The sequence below is a fragment of the Piliocolobus tephrosceles genome, chromosome 21 (genome assembly GCF_002776525.5).
Source record: "Piliocolobus tephrosceles isolate RC106 chromosome 21, ASM277652v3, whole genome shotgun sequence".
NCBI lineage: Eukaryota > Metazoa > Chordata > Mammalia > Primates > Cercopithecidae > Piliocolobus > Piliocolobus tephrosceles.
The window spans coordinates 17,259,575-17,278,399 of record NC_045454.1 but is presented as its reverse complement, the minus strand read 5'-3'; the positions used below and the strand labels follow the sequence as shown (position 1 = coordinate 17,278,399).

The 18,825-nt window shown below is 49.1% G+C and overlaps 2 protein-coding genes across 16 annotated transcripts in view; one reads left to right on the top strand and one right to left on the bottom strand.

Annotated features, from left to right (window-relative positions):
• The window catches only part of C21H19orf47 (chromosome 21 C19orf47 homolog), a 27,726-nt gene extending 12,593 nt beyond the window's left edge, over positions 1–15,133 (bottom strand). Inside the window, exons 1-6 of one of the 9 annotated variants that reach the window (XM_023229130.2) lie at positions 14,937–14,988; positions 13,835–13,945; positions 8,346–8,397; positions 2,985–3,072; positions 2,789–2,903; positions 608–686 (exon numbers count right to left, since the gene is read on the bottom strand). In XM_023229130.2, the coding sequence (XP_023084898.1) occupies positions 608–686; positions 2,789–2,903; positions 2,985–3,072; positions 8,346–8,364 (301 nt within the window). In that variant the 5' untranslated portion in view covers positions 8,365–8,397; positions 13,835–13,945; positions 14,937–14,988. The other 8 variants (XM_023229129.2, XM_023229124.3, XM_023229126.3 and 5 more) reach the window with 8 other exon arrangements.
• Positions 15,010–18,825, top strand: part of PLD3 (phospholipase D family member 3) — a 42,720-nt gene continuing 38,904 nt past the window's right edge. For 3 of the 7 annotated variants that reach the window (XM_023229122.2, XM_023229121.2, XM_023229120.2), the window contains exon 1: positions 15,223–15,377. The gene's annotated coding sequence lies outside the window, so the exon portion shown is untranslated. Of the gene's footprint in view, positions 15,378–18,825 lie in introns of all 7 variants that reach the window. The other 4 variants (XM_023229119.3, XM_023229123.1, XM_023229118.2 and 1 more) reach the window with 4 other exon arrangements.

Below are 18,825 nucleotides of genomic sequence, written 5' to 3'. Positions count from 1 at the left end.
AATAAATAAATAAATAAATAAATAAATAAATAAATAAATAAATAAATAAAATGGCCCTCAAAAAATATTTTACATCCACATCTTTGGGTAGGCCCTGCTGAAGTGCTGTCTGGGTTCCTAAATGCAAGAAGGGTATGATGTACCTGATCAAAAAAAATGTGTGTGTGAGATAAGCATCATGCAGGAATGAGTTACAGTGTTGCTGTATAAGTTCCCGGTTACTGAAATCAACATTATATATTAACTACAGTGCTTTTAAAAGAAGACACACATAAAATAAAGCTATATATTTGACTACAGGCTTGCAGGACCCTAACCTAGTATTTTCCATAGGAGCAAATTGCTCTGTATTTCGTCTAGGAGCTAAGAATTCACTAAGTGTACACGTTGACTTTACAGAACTTAACGACTACGGATGACAATTGACTGTGTGTATAGCCATTCACTACCCAGTTTTTTTTTTCCCCTAAGAGAAGAGTAAGAGTGCCTCCGATGGCTTTGTTTCTACCTTTGCAAATTACGGGCAGGGATGGGACGGCCAGACGTGTCCCCTTCACTGACAGGGTAAAAGAATCAAAGAAAAGAGGCCTGAATACTTAGGACTCACCACTAGTGCCACGGCGAATCTCGCCTGCAAGGGGGCTGGGGCTGCAGGGCACTGACTCAGTGGCAGCTTTGCACATGTCCTATAAAAAAAGAACAGGCACCTGGGTCACCACAGAAGAATCATGCATGGACCTAGAGATCTAAGCAACACCACGAGGATCAACACCTGACTGATAGAGAAGATTCTAACACATTTTACTCCTAACCATAAGAAAGCATCAGACACCTCCAAACTGAGGGACACTCTATAAAATATCTGACCAGTACACTGCAAAACTATCATGGTCATTGACAAAATAGGCCAGGTGTGGTGATTCAAGCCTGTAATCCCAGCACTTTGGGAGGCCAAGGCAGGTGGATCACCTGAGGTCAGGAGTTTAAGACCAGCCTGGCCAATAGTCAGACCCTTATCTCTAGAAAAATTAAAAAATTAGCCAAGCAGGGTGTCATGCACCTGTAGTGCATGTAGTCCCAGCTATTCAGGGCTAAGGTGGTAGAATCACTTGAGCCCAGGAGTTTGAGGCTGCAGTAAGCTGTGATTGTACCACTGTACTCTACCCTGGGTGACAGAGTGAGACCCTGTCTCGAAAATAGATGAAAGATGGCCAGGTATGGTGGCTCACATTTGTAATCCCAGCCTTTTGGCCGGGGGAGGTGGATCACCTGAGGCCAGGAGTTCAAGACCAGCCTGGGCAACATGGCAAAACCCCATCTCTACCAAAATTACAAAAAATAGCTGGGCATGGTGGCGCATGCCTGTAATCCCAATCACTGGGGGGGCTGAGGTACGAGAATCTCTTGAACTCGGGAGGTGAAGGCTGCAGTGAGCCAAAACAGCATCACTACACTCCAGCCTAGGCAACAGGGTGGGATTTTGTCTCAATAAAATAAAATAAAATAAAGAGGCCAGGCACAGGGTCACATGCCTATAATCCCAGCTACTCAGGAGGCTGAGGTGGGAGAATCACTTGAACCCGGGAGGCAGAGGTTGCAGTGAGCTGAGATCACGCCACTGCACTCCAGCCTGGGCAATGGAGTGAGACCCTGTCTCAAAAATAAATAATAAACAAGTGAAGGAAGGGAGGAAGGGAGGGAGGGAGGGAGGAAAGAAAGGGAGGGAGGGAGGGATGGAGACAGTGCCTGGCAGGTCACAGCAAGTGCTTGGTGTTAGCTATTATATTAATCACTTAATGAGTCCAACACTCTAGGTCTGGTGCTCAGGGCCACGTATACTATCTGGTAGGTGGCCATAGCCATACTAGCAACAGGCTGTGTGAAAAGCCCATTTCAAAGAGATCCAGGAAGGTGGGTCACTGTAAGTGGAGGTGTCAAGACTGGAACACCCAGGCTGTGAGCCAGGCTGCCATCTGGGCCCCACATAGGAAGCTGCTATCCTGGAGATAATAATTATCACAAGGAAGATGTAAAGCAGCAATAAGTTATCATAGAGGGACCCGAATACAGGCAGTTTCCACTGTGCTAGTACTTCACATAACTTAATACTCACAACCAGGACTGGGCACAGTAGCTCATGCCTTAAATCCCAGTATTTTGGGAGACTGAGGCAGGAGGATGGCCTGAGCCCAGGAGTTCAAGACCAGCTTGGGCAACATGGCAAGACACTGTCTCAAAAAAAAAAAAAAAAAAATACAACCCCCCTTCAAGATAGGCTTGTCTCCCTTTCTTTTTTTTTTTTTCTCGAGACGGAGTCTCACTCTGTCGCCCAGGCTGGAGTGCAGTGGCATGATCTCAGCTCACTGCAAGCTCCACCTCTCAGGTTCACGCCATTCTCCTTCCTCAGCCTTGCAAGCAGCTGGGACTACAGGTGCCCGCCACCATGCCCAGCTAATTTTTTGTATTTTTAGTAGAGACGGGGTTTCACCGTGTTAGCCAGGATGGTCTTGATCTCCTGACCTCGTGATCCACCCGCCTCGGCCTCCTAAAGTGCTGGGATTACAGGTATGAACCACTGCGTCCAGCCAGGTTTGCCTCTCTTTCACAGATGCAGAAAATACAACTCAGAGAGGTTGGACCATGTGCCCAGTGTCACACAGCAAATGGCCAAACCAGCCCTGGAACCTGGGTCGGCCTGCCTCTGCTTCCAGGCCTCCCATTGGCTCTGCAACTGACCCTCCACCGCCATGCCAAACCCAGAGACAGAGGGGCTGGGCACAGCACCCACCTGACGGTGCACCACTTTGGCATGCTTGAGAATGGCAATGATGTCGCCCACCACGGTCACGCCCAGCTCATTCATGATCTCCTTATTGAGATCCAGCAGCATGCTCTTCTGAATCCTGCAGGGGAAGGTCAGTGGTGAGGCCCCAGGTGGGCCAGTCATCTCCCCACCACCCCATCCCCAAGTTCCGCCTCCTCACCTATTATCCACAAACATCACAGCATAATTGACAGCAGGTCCTGGAGGAATGCCGGCTTCCTTAAAGAACTGGATCCACTCGGAAGTGGCTGTGGGGTTGGACAGGGCTCATTATTCACACCATCCTCTTTAGAGAATAGCATTAGCAAAACCACAATCACAGCAGCTCCCACAAATTAAATGCTCATCCCATGCCAGACCCTGCGTGGAGTGCTCCACACACACATGAAGGAACTGAGCCTTCCTGACCCTGTGAGTTAAGCAGTATTAAGACTCCCCTGAGCTGCCGAGGAAAATGAGGCAGGGAAAGGTTGGGCAACCCATCCCAAGCCACAATGCTAAACAAGGGGCAGAGCTCCCAAACCCTTACCACAGCCTTTCTCCTTACAGCTCCACCCCGCCCCAGGGCTGGCTCTCTGCATCACTACACATGCTGGGCCCATGACTGATGAAGGGTAACTGGGACTCTGGGTTCTCTGTCCCAGTCCCCATCAGCCAGCCTAGGCCCAGAGGATGACAGGATCCACAGGTCATCCTCTGTGATGGAAAAGAAGCGTCACAGAGCCACCCCATGAGCCTTGGCAAGCCCCCTACCCGCCACAGTAGCAAACCTCCCTCAGAGAGAGGCACAGAAGTTACTAACATGGACTTCGGAGCTTGGGTTCGAATCCTAACCCTGCGATTTCCCTATGGAGGCACTGTGGGTAAGTTAACTCTTGGTGCCTTGGTTTCCTCATCTGTAAACCCGGGATAACAGATTTGACAAGTGTTAACCCAGCATTTGGCAAAGGACAGGTCCTGTCCTACGCACTGGAGATACGACAAGGCACAAGATGAAGTCCCAGCCCTTGTGTAGCTGAGATTTTAGTGATAACAGCACCAGTGTCCTTGGGCCACTGTGCAGACTCAATGAGAAACTCCATATAAAAGGCTTTAAATGACGCGTAACCCAGAGGATATCCTCAAATCATGTCAGCTATTATTATTATTATTATTATTATTATTATTACTATTACTCCCATCACCACTAAACACAGAGCCACGGCCAAGACCAGGCAGACCCCACCTATGAACTTTATTCTTTCTAAATGTTCTTGGCTTCTTGGTGGGTTTGACCCTCAAACCCCAGCCTGCCAGGCCAGGAGGTAGCTAAGAATACTGATTCAAAGCAGAACTTTCGTTTTCACATTTTGACATCTCCGAAACTAGGATCTACTTCATGATTGATGGTGTGCCATGGTTTAATTAGCAAACTGTTTTTCTTTCTCAGTACATCCAACAATCCATGCTATTTTAGAATAGAAGCAACCTGTTATTACCTCACCCATTTTGCTTTTAAGACAATAGAGACTCAGAGCAGGGAAAGAGACACACTGTGGGTCAGGTGTTACATGAGTGGCAGTGCGGGGCTCAGGTGAAGCCCCATGGGTCACATCTCCAAGGAGGCCCCTGCCCAGCCAGCCACAGGCCAGTTACCCAGGGTGCTGATTGGCCCTTGGGGACCGAGGCTGGCGAGGAGCTCATGTCCTTAGGATTTCCTCCACCAGGCCACAGGAAAGGGGTACCATTTCCCTATGTTGCACAGGCACTATCCACCTGCTAAGCCATAGAGCCCTGGGTCCCACTGGCCAGAAGCATGCATCTCTAACTATCAAAAAGCACCACATAATGATTCCATGTATATGAAATGTCTAGAACAGGCAAATCTAAAGAGAAAGTAGATTAGTAGTTGCTAGGAGGACAGGGGAAGTGACTGCTAATGGGTATGGGGTTTTAATTTTTTTGAGACAGGGTCTCCCTCTGTCTCCTAGGCCAGAGTGCAGTGGCACAATCATAGCTCACTGCCGTCTCAACCTCCTGGGCTCAAGCAATCTTCCCACCTCAGTTTCCCAAGTAGTTAAACTACAGACGCATGCCACCAGGCCTAGCTATTTTTTTGTATATATACACACACAAGTTACATATATATACACACATTTTTTTTTGAGATGGAGTTTCACTCTGTCACCCAGACTGGAGTGCAGAGGTGCAATCTCGGCTCACTGTAACCTCCACCTCTGGGTTCAAGCGATTATCCTGCCTCAGCCTCCCAAGTAGCTGGGATTACAGGCACGTACCACCATACCTGGTTAATTTTTGTATTTTTAGGAGACGGGGTTTCACCATGTTGGTCAGGCTAGTCTCAAACTCCTGACCTCGTGATCCACACTCCTCGGCCTCCCAAAGTGCTGGGATTACAGACGTGAGCCACAGCGCCCGGCAATTTTTTATATTTTTTATAGAGACAGAGTTTCACCATGTTGCCTAGGCTGGTCTCAAACTCCTGGACTCAAGCGATTCACCTGCCTCAGCCTGCCAAAGTGCTGGGATTACTGGCGTGAGCCACAACACCCTGCTAAGGTATGGGGTTTCAAGAGAGAGTGATCAAGATGTTTTAAAATTGATTATGGTGATGGCTGCACAACTCTGTGAACAGAGAATATAAAAACCATCGAATTGAACACCTTACTAGGTAAAACGTATGATAAATGAATTATACCTAAACTAAGCTGTTATTAAGGGGAGAAAAAATACCACATAGGTTGGAGGTAGCTCTCTGAGCCAAAGCCTGTGATTGATTAATTGACTGACTGATTTTAAGGTTAGTCAAGTGAAGCAGTGGGAAAGGAGAAGGAACAAGTAAATCTGTAACTGGTTGTGATCAATTAGTTGTAAAGACCAATCAGTTCACAGGGACCAGCCAAAGCCTGTGAATTTAACCAAGAGATTACTGAAACCCAGTATTTGAGGAATTGAAAGAGTCCCCACGTTCAGCACACACCATCATTTCATGTATTGCTAAGGAAGGAAAATATGCAGTCAACTAAACTGTCATAAGGCACCGGCAGTAAGATATACCCCTACTTCAGAAATGTTAAGTTCTGCAATGATGTGAGTCTTGGAACCAATGAGATGTGGCTTTTTGCACACACCAGGAGACACGTACAAGAATATTCACAGTAGTTTGTCTGTAATAGCTCCAACCCAGTAATAATGCAATATCCACTGACAGCAGCATTGATAAACACATGGTGGTCACTCTCAAGGTGAAATACTATACAGCAGTGAAAAGAAAGTCAACATAGATCACCCTTAGACATTATGTTGAGCAAAAGAAGCCAGATACAAAAGAACACAAGGTACGATTTCATTCATGTAATTTAAAAACCAAAGTCTATAGAATAGGAATGTCCCATTGATAATACAACTATAAACGCAAGGAAGGCCAGGAGCGGTGGCTTACACCTGTAATCCCAGCACTTTGGGAGACCGAGGCAGGTGGATCACCTGAGGTCAGGAGTTTGAGACCAGCCTGACCATCATAGAGAAACGCCATCTCTACTAAAAATACAAATTTAGTGAGGCATGGTGGGGCATGCCTGTAATCCCGGCTACTCGAACCGGAGGCTGAGGCAGGAGAATCGCTTGAACCCGGGAGGCAGAGGTTGCGGTGAGCCGAGATCACACCATTGCATTCCAGCCTAAGCAACAAAAGCGAAACTCCATTGTTAAAAAAAAAAAAATTGGTAAGGCAAGAAAAGACGTTCACAAAATGGTTTATTCCATACGGAGAAGGGAGGGGAGTGTGATTGGGGTAGGACTCTCATAGGGCTGACAATATTCTCTTTTTTTGATCTGGATGGGTAACAGGGTTTGGATTTCTCAATCTTTTTACGGAACTATAATGTACATGCAAAAAAAGTGCACAAGTCAATAGATCTTCCTAAATCAGACACACCTATGTAATCAGCACCCAAATCAAGAAATGAGATATTTCTAACACCTCAGAACCCCTTATATTCCGTTTGGAGTCTCTACTCACTCCTTCCCAGATGCAACCACCACCTTCTAACAAAATAGACTGATTCTGCCTGCTTCTATGCTTTATATGAATGGAATTATAAAGAATACAGGCAGCTAGGCGGGGTGGCTCCCGTCTGTAATCCCAGCACTTTGGGGGGCTGAGGCAGGTGGATCACAAGGTCAAGAGATCGAGCCCATCCCAGCCAACATGATGAAACCTCGTCTCTACTAAAAATACAAAAATTAGTTGGGCGTGGTGGTGTGCGCCTGTAGTCCCAGCTACTCGGGAGGCTGAGGCAGGAGAATCACTTGAACCCGGGAGGCAGAGGTTGCACTGAGCCAAGATCATGCCACTGCACTCCAGCCTGGTGACAGAGCAAGACTCTGTCTCAAAAAAAAAAGGAATACAGGCCAGGTGCAGTGGCTCACCTGTGTAATCCTAGCACTTTGGGAGGCTGAGGCAGGAGGATCTCTCCAGCACAGGAGTTCAAGACCAGCCTGGGCAACATGGCGAAACCCCATCTCTACAAAAAATATAAAAATTAGCTGGGCATGATGGTGCATCCCTATAGTCCCAGTTACTCAGGAGGCTGAGATGGGAGGATCACCTAAGCCTGGGAGGCGGAGGGTGCAGTGAGCCGAGATTACACCACTGCACTCCAGCATGGGCAACAAAGTGTGAGACTGTCTCAAAAAAAAAAAAAAAAAAAAAAAGATCTACTCAGACTTTGCTTCTTAATTACTCTTAAAACTATACAAATATATTTTATGGGCCAGGTATGATGGCTCATGCCTGTAATCCCAGCACTTAGGGATGCCGAAGAGGGCAGATCACCTGAGGTTAGGGGTTCGAGACCAGCCTGGCCAGCATGGTGAAACCCTGTCCCTACTAAAAATACAAAAATTAGCTGGGTGTGGTGGCACACGCCTGTAATCCCAGCTTCTTGGGAGGCTGAGGCAGGAGAATCACTTGAACTTGGGAGGTGGAGGTTGCAGTGAGCCAAGATCGTGCCACTGCACTCCAGCCTGGGCAACAAGAGTGAAATTCCATCTCAAAAAATTATATATATATAATATACTTAAAGCCACCAACTAATCTCTGTGCCTTAGCAATCCCCAAATACAGAGCTTAAGGCTTGTGATAATAACAACACCTAAGGTTTGTTTAGAACTACGCCCAAGCTTTTACATGCTATAATCTCCTTAATCCCAGGACGTGGGAATATCATTTCTATTTCACAGGTGAGAAAACCAAGGCTCTGTGAGGCCACGTGGGAGACCTGCTGGACTTCATAACCCACGTTCTTCACAGCTAAACTATACAGTCAGGAGAGAGATCCGGCGAGGAGGCAGGCAGGCCTCAAGCAGTTCCAGCCCCACCCTGCCACAGTCCTCAGAGTACAGCTGTTCCTGCCAGTGACCCAGCCCTCCCTCCCCAACCCCATTGTCCCCCACCAAGGCCATACCTCAAAAAGGGCAGTGGGGAGAGGGGGCCCTGGAGAGAAGGCCACAGACTCACCCATAGTCACGGAGACCATCGTCTCCCTGGCCCTGACACTGCTCCCTGGAGCCTGAAAGAGAAGAGAGGAGAGGGCCCATGAGTTGCTGCCGGCTATGAGTGTTTGTCCCTCTCCTGTGCCTGTCTGCCTGCATGCCAGAGGAACGTTCCTGGGCTACAGGCTCACCACCCAGGAATAGCCTGGAGCAGCTGGCAGGAAGTCAGCCTGGGACAGAGCTGCCACCACCATCATCGCTTGTGCCTGAGACAAGGCCCAGGGACAGCAAATGTCCACAGTTCCATTCCTACACACCCAAAAGGTTGGCTGGAAAAGGAGTGCAACAGAAATAAGACACTTCTGGCCAAAACTTTAGCAATAAATACCAACCAAGCGTGCTGGCTCATGCCTGTAATCCCAGCACTTTGGGAGGCCAAGATGGTAGGATCAATTGAGGCCAGGAGTTGAAGACCAGCCTGGACAACATGGCAAGACCCTGTTTCAAAAAAAAAAAAAAAACAGGCTGGTCCAAAGGTAATGAATTATCTCAATTGACTGTTCATAGTCCTTTACAGATGGAACTCCTTATTCTACTATTTCTCCCTTTCTCACTACTGCACTTGTCTTCAAACAAACAAACCCAAAACCCTATTCACTGAGAACCTACTATGTGTAAGGCACTCTTAGGGATACCAAGGTGAACAAAGCCATGGAACTTAGCAGCTAGTTGGGTACAGGCGACAGGGGAGACAGAGAGTAAACAAGCCAAACAGTTAGTTTAGTATTTAGGAAGCCTTTAGTGCCATGGAGAAGACATGGAGGACCTGGGAAGGGAGTGGTTGTAATTTTCAACAGAGTGATTAGGGAAGACCTAAAGCAACATTTAGAGAGCTAAAGGGAGGGAAGCAATGAGCCGTGTGGTTTTACAGAGAAAAGTGTTCCAGAAGAAGGTACAGCAAGTCCAGCGCCCTGAGCCAGTGGCTCATCGGCATGCTGGAGGGAAAGCAAGGAGCCAGTGTGGCTGCAGTGGAGCGAGCAGGGAGGGCATTGGGAGGAGACAGGTCACAGAAGTGGTGACCTGATCATGAGGCGTCCCAGAGAAGACATGGAAAACCAATTTTCCCTTACATTACCAGATGGGAGAAAGGTGGTGTTAAAGACATTTTAGCACCAATGGAGACTATCTCCATTAAAAGCAGTGTTGAATGGGAACTAAAGGAAGTAACTTTTTCATGTGCTGATTCAACGCTATCCGACTCCAAGATCATGGGGCCCACACTGCCCTAGCCAAAACTTCCTACTTAGCCCTCTGCCTCTTCCCTGACCTGGGTCCTCTGCCCTCTCCCCTCACTCTGCTCCCTTCTATCTACCGCAGCCCCCAGTACTGATCCTCCCTCACCCCTCCATGAGGTGCAGAAGCCCTCTGTCCCAGAACCTTCCTGCTTACAACCCCATAAAATCTGTCCCATCCCCTAACAGATTTTGATGGTATAATGGAGTGGTCAAGAGTAAGAACTCTGCAACCAGACTGTAGGGTTCAAATCCAGCTCTACCACTTATGAGCTGTGTGATCTCGGCAAGTGACTTCACCAGTCGGGCCATGGTGTCCCCATTTGTGAATTGGGAGGGTGCAAACATGACTTACCTTAGGGAACTGCTGTAAAAGCTAGATGAGTTTCTATGAATAAAAGCACTTGAGACAGTGCTTGGTGCCTACTAAGCACCCTGGAGGTGTTGTGCCTGGTCTCATCCTCCAGGCCTCCTTCCCCACACAGGTGCTTTGCCGGCCTCCCATTTTTAGAGGATGTCACCTGTGCCTGGAATGCCTGTCTCCTCCTGGCAACCTCTCCTTCCTTCTGCTCCACTGCCATCTACTTCGTGACCTTTCCCTAAGTCCCCACATATGAGACTCTCTTCTCTATCCTCAGCATTGTTAATCTTGCCCTTCCCTGGCTTCTGCTCGATTTTTTTTTTTTTTTTTTTTGAGACAAAGTGTCACTCTGTCGCCCAGGCTGGAGTGCAGTGGCGTGATCTCGGCTCACTGCAACCTTCGCTTCCTGGGTTAAAGCGGTTCTCCAGCCTCAGCCTCCCGAGTAGCTGGGACCACAGGCACCCGCCACCACACCCAGCTAATTTTTGTATTTTTAGTAGAGATGGGGTTTCACCATGTTGGTCAGGCTGGTCTCGAACTCCTGACCTCAAGTGATCTGCCCACATCAGTTCCCCAAAGTGCTGGGATTACAGGCACCTGGTCTTCTGCTCAATCTCTTATTGATGAGTATGACCACAGACATCACTCTGTCCTGTACTCAACACTCTTAGATCCAATTTCCCTTCTGAATTTTACCACTGGCCAAAGACAACACAGGCCAGGCACAGTGGCTTATGCCTGTAATCCCAGCATTTTGGGAGATTGAGGCGGGTGGATCACCTGAGACCAGGAGTTTGAGACCAGCCTGGCCAACATGGTGAAAACCCATCTCTACTAAAATACAAAAATTAGCTGGGCGTGATGGTGGGTGCCTGTAATTCCAGCTACTCCGCAGGCTGAGGCAGGAGAATCGCCTGAACCCGGGAGGCAGAGGTTGCAGGGAGCTGAGATCGCGCCACTGCACTCTAGCCTGGGTGACAGAGCAAGACTCTGTCTCAAAAAAAAAAAAAAAAGAAAAGAAAATACAACACGCATCTCTCAAAGAACAGAGCACGGAGAGGTCTCAGTAAGTCAGACAGAACATCTCACAAACCAAGCAATAACTATGCATCAGGACCAGGGCCAAGCATCATGCAGATGCATCCCAACAGCTCAGTGAGTGAGGACTATTATTAGCCTTGTTTTTACGGATGAAAAACCCCAACTCATTGAGGTGCAGTCATTTGTCAAATGGCACATCTAGCAACTAACCTTATTGGGATTCAAAAACAAGTTCTTCCTGATTCTGATGCCCATGGAGTAACTCCCACTGCGTGTTTACTATGCACCAGGAACTGAGCATATACACTTCTCAGTGACTCCTCACAACCACCCTCAGAAAAATGGAAAAATGAGTCCCAAGTTACAGATGAGAATGGCAGGTCCAAGATCACACAGCAAAAGGCTGGGCGCAGTGGCTCAGGCCTGTCATCCCAGTACTTTAGGGGCAGGAGGATCCCTTGAGCCTAGGAGTTCAAGATCATACAGCAAGTAAAGGCAGCAGCAGGACTTGGACCCCAGGCAGTCCAATGGCTATGGTTCATGCCGATTGAGGGATTCCTACAAGCCAGGTACTATGGTATGTTTTTCAATGTCTCAGTTAATGCTAACCAGAATCCTTTAAGTATTGGTATTCTTCCCCAAGTGCTACAGACCCTACTGGATTCAATTTCCTCTCTCCACAATCCTAAAAGCCCATCTCCAGCACTGACTTTCTGAATAAGGAAAATTATAATAATAGTCATTTTTAAAGATGGCAGCTCCCAAAACTCAAGGAATTACCACATACCAGGCTCCATGTGCTAAGCCTTTAGAAGAACTGTATCCAAATCCCAATTTTACCATGTCCTAATCCTGACTCTGGACAAGTAGCTTAACCTTTCTGACCTCACTTCCTCAACTGCACCATAAGAATGATAAGGCCGGGTATGGTGACTCACACCTGTAGTCCCAGCATTTTGGGAGGCCAAAGCAGAAGGATCTCTGGAGCCCAGGATTTTGAGGCCAGCCTGGACGATACAGTGAGACCCTGTCACTGTTGAAAAAAGGGGAAAAAAAAAAAAAAGCCAGGCATGTCGGCTCATGCCTGTAATCCCAGCACTTTGGGAGGCCGAGGCGGGTGGATCACCTGAGGTCAGGGGTTCGAAACCAACCTGACCTCCTGGCCTGGCCAATATGGTGAAGGCCCATCTCTACTAAAAATACAAAAATTAGCCGGGCATGGTAGCGCATGCCTGTAATCCCAGCTACTCGGGAGGCTAAGGTGAGAGAATCGCTTCAACCCGGGCGGGGCAGAGGTTGCAGTGAGCCAAGATTATGCCACTTCACTCCAGCATGGACAACAGAGCGAGACTCTGCCTCAAAAAAAAAGAAAAAGAAAAACAAAAGAAAAGAAAGGTGGCTGGGCACAGTGGCTCATGCCTGTAATCCCAACGCTTTGGGAGGCCAAGGCGGGTGGATTACAAGGTCAGGAGTTTGAGACTAGCCTGGCCAACATGGTGAAACTCTGCCTCTACTAAAAATACAAAAAATTAGCCGGGTGTGGTGGTTAATCCCAGCAATATGGTGAAACCCTGTCTCTACCAAAAATACAAAAATTAGCTGGGTGTGGTGGCGGGTGCCTGTGGTCCCAGCCACTCGGGAGGCTGAGGCAGGAGAACCGCTTGAACCCAGGAGGCAAAGGTTGCAGTGATCCGAGATCACACCACTGCACTCCAGAGGCTGCAGTGAGCCGAAACTGCACCACTATACTCCAGCCTGGGCAACAGTGAGACTCCATCTCAAAAAAAAAAAAAAAAAGTGAGAGTACCCATTCCTGGCCAGCACGGTGGCTCATGCCTATAATTCCAGCACCTTGGGAAGCCAAGGCAGGTGGATCACGAGGTCAGGAGTTCGAGACCAGCCTGGCCAACATAGTGAAACCCCACCTCTACAAAAATTAGCCAGGCATGGTGGTGGACACCTGCAATCCTAGTACTCAGGAGGCTGAGGCAGGAGAATTGCTTGAGCCCGGGAGGCAGAGGTTGCAGTGATCCCAGATCGCACCACTGCACTCCAGCCTGAGCTACAGAGTGAGACCTTGTCTCAAAACAAAAATAAATAAAATAAATAATAAAAAATAAAAATAAAAAAACACCATCTCAAAATTTTAAAAAGGATTTTTTGTTGTTGTTGTTGTTTTTGAGATGGAGTCCCACTCTGTCACCCAGGCTGGAGTGCAGCAGTGTGATCTCGGCTCACTACAACCTCTGCCTCCCAGGTTCATGCAATTCTCCTGCCTCAGTCTCCCAAGTAGCTGGGATTACCACCACCACGCCCAGCTAATTTTTTGTATTTTTAGTAGAGACAGGGTTTCACCATGTTAGCCAGGATGGTCTCGATCTCCTGATGTCATGATCCGCCCGCCTTGGCCCCCAAAATGCTGGGATTACAGGTGTGAGCCACCGCACCCAGCCAAGGACCCATTCTTAACGGTGTTACAGGGATTAAACGAGTTAATAAACAGAGTCCTTAGAACGAAGATGCACAGCAGGTGGTAAGTGCGATGTTAAGAGTGCATCAAATAAAACAAATCTTCAGTGATCTAGGGAAACAGTGGGACGGACAGTCACTGACTTAATGCTAGTTGTATTCAAAGGGTGAGCTGGGAACAAGTATAAGGACAACTTGATAGAGGTCGATGGGATCTGACAACAGGTAATCACACAGTACAAGTTCTGAACAGTATTCCTATTCAAAGGGAATATGTAGTATTCCTTTTTCAATTATCTTTCCATTTCAGAGTACAATGTAACGGGCTGTTGAGTTTCCATTGAATTTTACCTGAACTTTTCCTTCCTCTCATGGTCAGCAATGCTAGTTTTTCATTGAAGACGGCAATGCGCCGGGCACGGTGGCTCCCAGCACTTTGGGAGGCCGAGGCGGGCGGATCACCTGAAGTCAGAAGTTCGAGACCAGCCTGACCAACACGGAGAAACCCCATCTCTACTAAAATACAAAAAAAATTAGCAGGGCGTGGTGGCGCATGCCTGTAATCCCAGCTACTCGGGAGGCTGAGGCAGGAGAATCACTTGAACCCGGGAGCCGGAGGTTGCGGTGAGCAAGATCGCACTCCAGCCTGGGCAACAAGACAGAAACTCGGTCTCAAAAAAGAAGAAGACAGCAATGCAAATTTGCCTCTCAAATTAATTTACTGGGGAAAAAATGCACTAGTCACAATCAAGAAAAAGAAAAAAACTAATACTTCAGGACTCAGCAAAATTGGTCAAATAGTAAGTGGCAGGATGTCGATTTTCTCGGCTCCAGTCCTAAGTTTTTCCTATTGCTCTCCCTGAGCTTTCTCCCCCTACCTCCCTGGAATTTCCAGCTACACCAATGACTCTCAGAATCATTATCATTATAGTCCCAATCCGCGAGCTCTCACTGTGCCAGCCCCTCCGCTTAAAATCTCTACACACACACACTTCGTCAGAATCCTCAAGACGACCCTATGATACTGGGACTATCTGCTCTCACTGTGCAGATGAGAAAAAAAGGGGTTCAAGGAAGCGAAGACACAGGCCCCACTGCCTCACAGTGGAGCGGGACTTGAACCAAAATCCGACGGCTTCCAAACCCAACAATTTTTCATACTAAGCGCAAACATCAATACTAACAATAATAGTATAGTAACGAAGTGAGTGTTATGCGGAGGCGCTGAGCTAAGGGATCCAACGTACACGACCTGACTTCTCACTCCCATTTATAAAACCGGTGATACAGTCAGATTGTAACCCCCATTCCACAGGGGAGGAAACTGAGGCTCAGAGAAACAAATCGTACGTCCGAAGCCGTACAGTGGAGCCCGAACTCAGTCCAGAGCCCCGGACGCCACCCGTCCCTACCGCAACCGGCCCAGTCCCACCACCCCCGGCCCGCGCCTCACCTGGCCCACCGGGCCCGCGCCCACTCGCGCCGCCCGCCCTCCCTCGCGGCGGCGCCAACTGTCAGACACTCCACCCCCGGCCCGGGCTGCCCGCCCCGGAAGCACCCCCTCACCGCAGGAAGCTGAACTGACCCGCCCGCGGCCGCTCTAGCCCACCAGGCTGCCACCAGCGAGAGTGCGGCCATAACCGTCACGTGACCACTCACCATCACCAGCAGGAGTGCGGGCGTATACGTCACGTGACCGCCCACCTTTGCCGGGCGCTCTCCTCCGCCCGACGCCAGCGAGCGGCGCGGCCAATGAGAAAGGCGCATGCCTGGCCCCCGCGGGCCCGCAGTCTAGCAGTAGTGCGCCTGCGCGCGAATGGGGGCGGTCAGGCGGGGATACATCCTGGAAGGTGCGTGTGGGGCTGGGTCCCGGAGTGAGAGACGTGGCGTGCAGGTACTGTGCGATCTAGGGGCGCGGCGCCTCGGCTATCCTGCTCGTGTTGTCCTCCCCGCTATAATGCATCGCCTCCCTTATGTCGTCCTCGGTCCCTTTATGTCACTATTCCTCTCCTTCTGTCTCATCCCACTTAAATCCTCACAACTCCCCTTCTGTCGCCATCACCCTCTTTAAAGTCGCCATCAGTGCCCTTAACTCGCTTTCCTTCCCCGTAAGCCCTCTTTGCCACCATAGGTCGTAATCGCTCCCTTTAAATGCGTCATCGCCATATGTTACCTGCATCCCGCTTTTGTTGCCATTTCTCCTTTATAAAATCCTCATTTCTCTTAAACCCTCATCGTACCCCTAAGTCACCTTCGCATGGCTACTGCCCCCATCGCTCTTCTTAAATCGCGCTAATGCAGCCTTTATGTCATCATTACCCCTTATGTCTTTGTCCCTCCCTTGGCATCACTGTTCCTCCTGCAGTCACCATCCATTCCTCATGTTTCCTGCTTTCCCCATAAGGAGTCACCCAGCCTTACAGTTATTTTTCTTCCCTCTGTGTCTTTGTCATTTCCCTGTATCACAGCTCACATAACATACAGGGTACTGCAGCCCATTACCTGGGGTGTGTCAGAATCCCAGCCCCACCACTACACCTCTGGATACCTTGACTACCTTATGGCACCTTTCCAATCCCAGCTTCATCTCCAAAATGCACATGGGGACGTGCACATCAGGGCTGAGTGTGACAATTCTGAGTTTATTCTTGTGGCAGGTTGAGCTTGACATGGTGTTTTTTTTCTTTGAGACGGAGTCTCGCTCTGTCGCCCAGGCTGGAGTGCAGTGGCGCGATCTCAGCTCACCGCAAGCTCCGCCCCCCGGGTTCACGCCATTCTCCTGCCTCAGCCTCCCGGGTAGCTGGGACTACAGGCGCCAGCCACCACGCCCGGCTAATTTTTATGCCCCGCCAATTTTGTATTTTTAGTAGAGACAGGGTTTCACCGTGTTAGCCAGGATGGTCTCGATCTCCTGACTTCGTGATCCGCCCGTCTCAGCCTCCCAAAGTGCTGGGATTACAGGCGTGAGCCACAGCGCCCAACCTGACATGGTGTTTTTAGCTAATATTGTTACTATGCCACCATCCACCGGGTGCAGTGTGGCTCACGCCTGTAATCCCAGTACTTTGGGAGGCCAAGGTGGGCAGATCACCTGATGTCGGGAGTTCGAGACCAGCCTGATCAACATGGAGAAACCCCGTCTCTACTAAAAATACGAAATTGGCGGGGCATGGTGGTGCATGCCTATAATCCCAGCTACTCCAGAGGCTGAGGCAGGAGAATGGCTTGAACCTGGGAGGTGGAGGTTGGGGTGAGCCGACATCGCGCCATTGCACTCCAGTCTGGGCGACAAGAGCGATACTCAAGTCTCAAGAATAATAATAATAATCAACCATGTCACCCTCGCCCTCATCCAGTCACCTTCATCATATCCTCATGGTCACTCTCCCCAGCTGCCCTCGTCATTCCCGGGGTGTCGTCATGGACCTCGTATCGGGACAGATACTCTGCCACAGCAGCCACACCACCTCACAGTCTCCATGTTGCCCTCACCTCTGCCATGTCACCATACCTGTGGCAGTGGCCCATCGGCCATTGTGAACCTTGCTTCTGTAAATACTTAATCGCTATCTCGTTATCTTATGGGATTGAGTGATTTCCTCCACTCCCAAAAATGAAAGCATTTACCTAGTGCTGCGAGGGTTGAGGAGGGCTTGGTGAGGGGGAAACTGTAGGTAGCTTAGGCCCACAATTCCTTGGGCTTTTAGAATTAGGGCTACGGAGAGATGAAGCCTGTTTCTCCCACATTTAAGTCACACCTCATCAGTCCTAGGCCGGACGAGGTGGCTGTTGCCTGTAATCCCAGCATTTTGGGAGGCCAAGACAGACGGATCAGTTAGGGCAAGGAGTTTGAGACCAGCCTCTCCAACAGGGTGAAACCCCATTTCAACTAAAAAAAAAAAAAAAAAAAATTAGACAGATGTGATAGCACATGCCAGTACTCCCAGCTAGCTACTCAGGAAGCTGAGGCAGGAGAATCCCTTGAAGCCTGGAGGTGGAGGCTGCAGTGAGCTGAGATCGCCCTACTGCCTTCCAGACTGGGCAACAGAGCGAGACTGTCTCCAAAAAAAAACGAGGCAAAAAACAAAACAATACAAAAACAGACCTGCCTGGGCAAATAGCAAGACCCCATCTCTACCAAAAAACATTTTTTTTTAAATTAAATGGACACAGTGATGTGCACCTGTAGTCGTAGCTACTCAGGAGGCTGAGGTGGGAGGATCACTAAACCCAGGAGTTTGAGGCTGCAGTGAGCTATGATTGTGCTACTGCACTCCAACTTGGGTGACAGAGTGAGACACCATCTCTAAAAAAAATTATTATTTTTTAAGTGGTTGGGTGCAGTGATTGGCTCACACTTGTAATCCCAAAACTTTGGAAGGTCAAGATGGGAGGATTGCTTGAGGTTATGAGTTCAAGACCTGCCTGGGCAACACAGCAAAACCCCATCTCTACAAAAAAAAAAAAAAAAAAGGAAAAATCTTCTCAAAAAACAATTTTTTAACTCAAAAAAAAAAAAAAAAAAAAGCCAGACGTGATTGCTCACACTTGTAATCCCAACACTTTAGGAGGCCAAGGCAGGCAGATCATTTGAGGCTAGGAGTTTGAGACCAGCCTGGCCAACGTGGTGAAATACCATCTCTACTAAAAATAAATTAGCCGGGCATGGTGACACTCACCTATAGTCCCAGCTTCTCGGGAGGCTGAGGCAGGAGAATCACCTGAACCCAGGAGGTGGAGGTTGCAGGGAGCCGAGATCGCGCCACTGCACTCTAGCCAGGATGACTGAGTGAGACTCCATCTCAAAAACAAAAATAAGTGGCAGGGCACAGTGGCTCACGCCTGTAATCCCAGCACTTTGGGAGGCCGAGGCAGGCGGATCACAAGGTCAAGAGATCGAGACCATCCTGGCTAACACAGTGAAACCCCGTCTCTACTAAAAATACAAAAAATTGGCCGGGCGCGGTGGCTCAAGCCTGTAATCCCAGCACTTTGGGAGGCCGAGACGGGCGGATCACGAGGTCAGGAGATCGAGACCATCCTGGCTAACCCGGTGAAACCCCGTCTCTACTAAAAAATACAAAAAAACTAGCCGGGCGAGGTGGCGGGCACCTGTAGTCCCAGCTACTGGGGAGGCTGAGGCAGGAGAATGGCGTCAACCCGGGAGGCGGAGCTTGCAGTGAGCCAAGATCCAGTCACTGCACTCCAGCCTGGGTGACAGAGACACAGCCTGGGTGACAGACAAAAAAAAAAAAATACAAAAAATTAGCTGGGCATGGTGGCGGGCACCTGTAGTCCCAGCTACTTGGGGAGGCTGAGGCAGGAGAATGGCGTGAACCCGA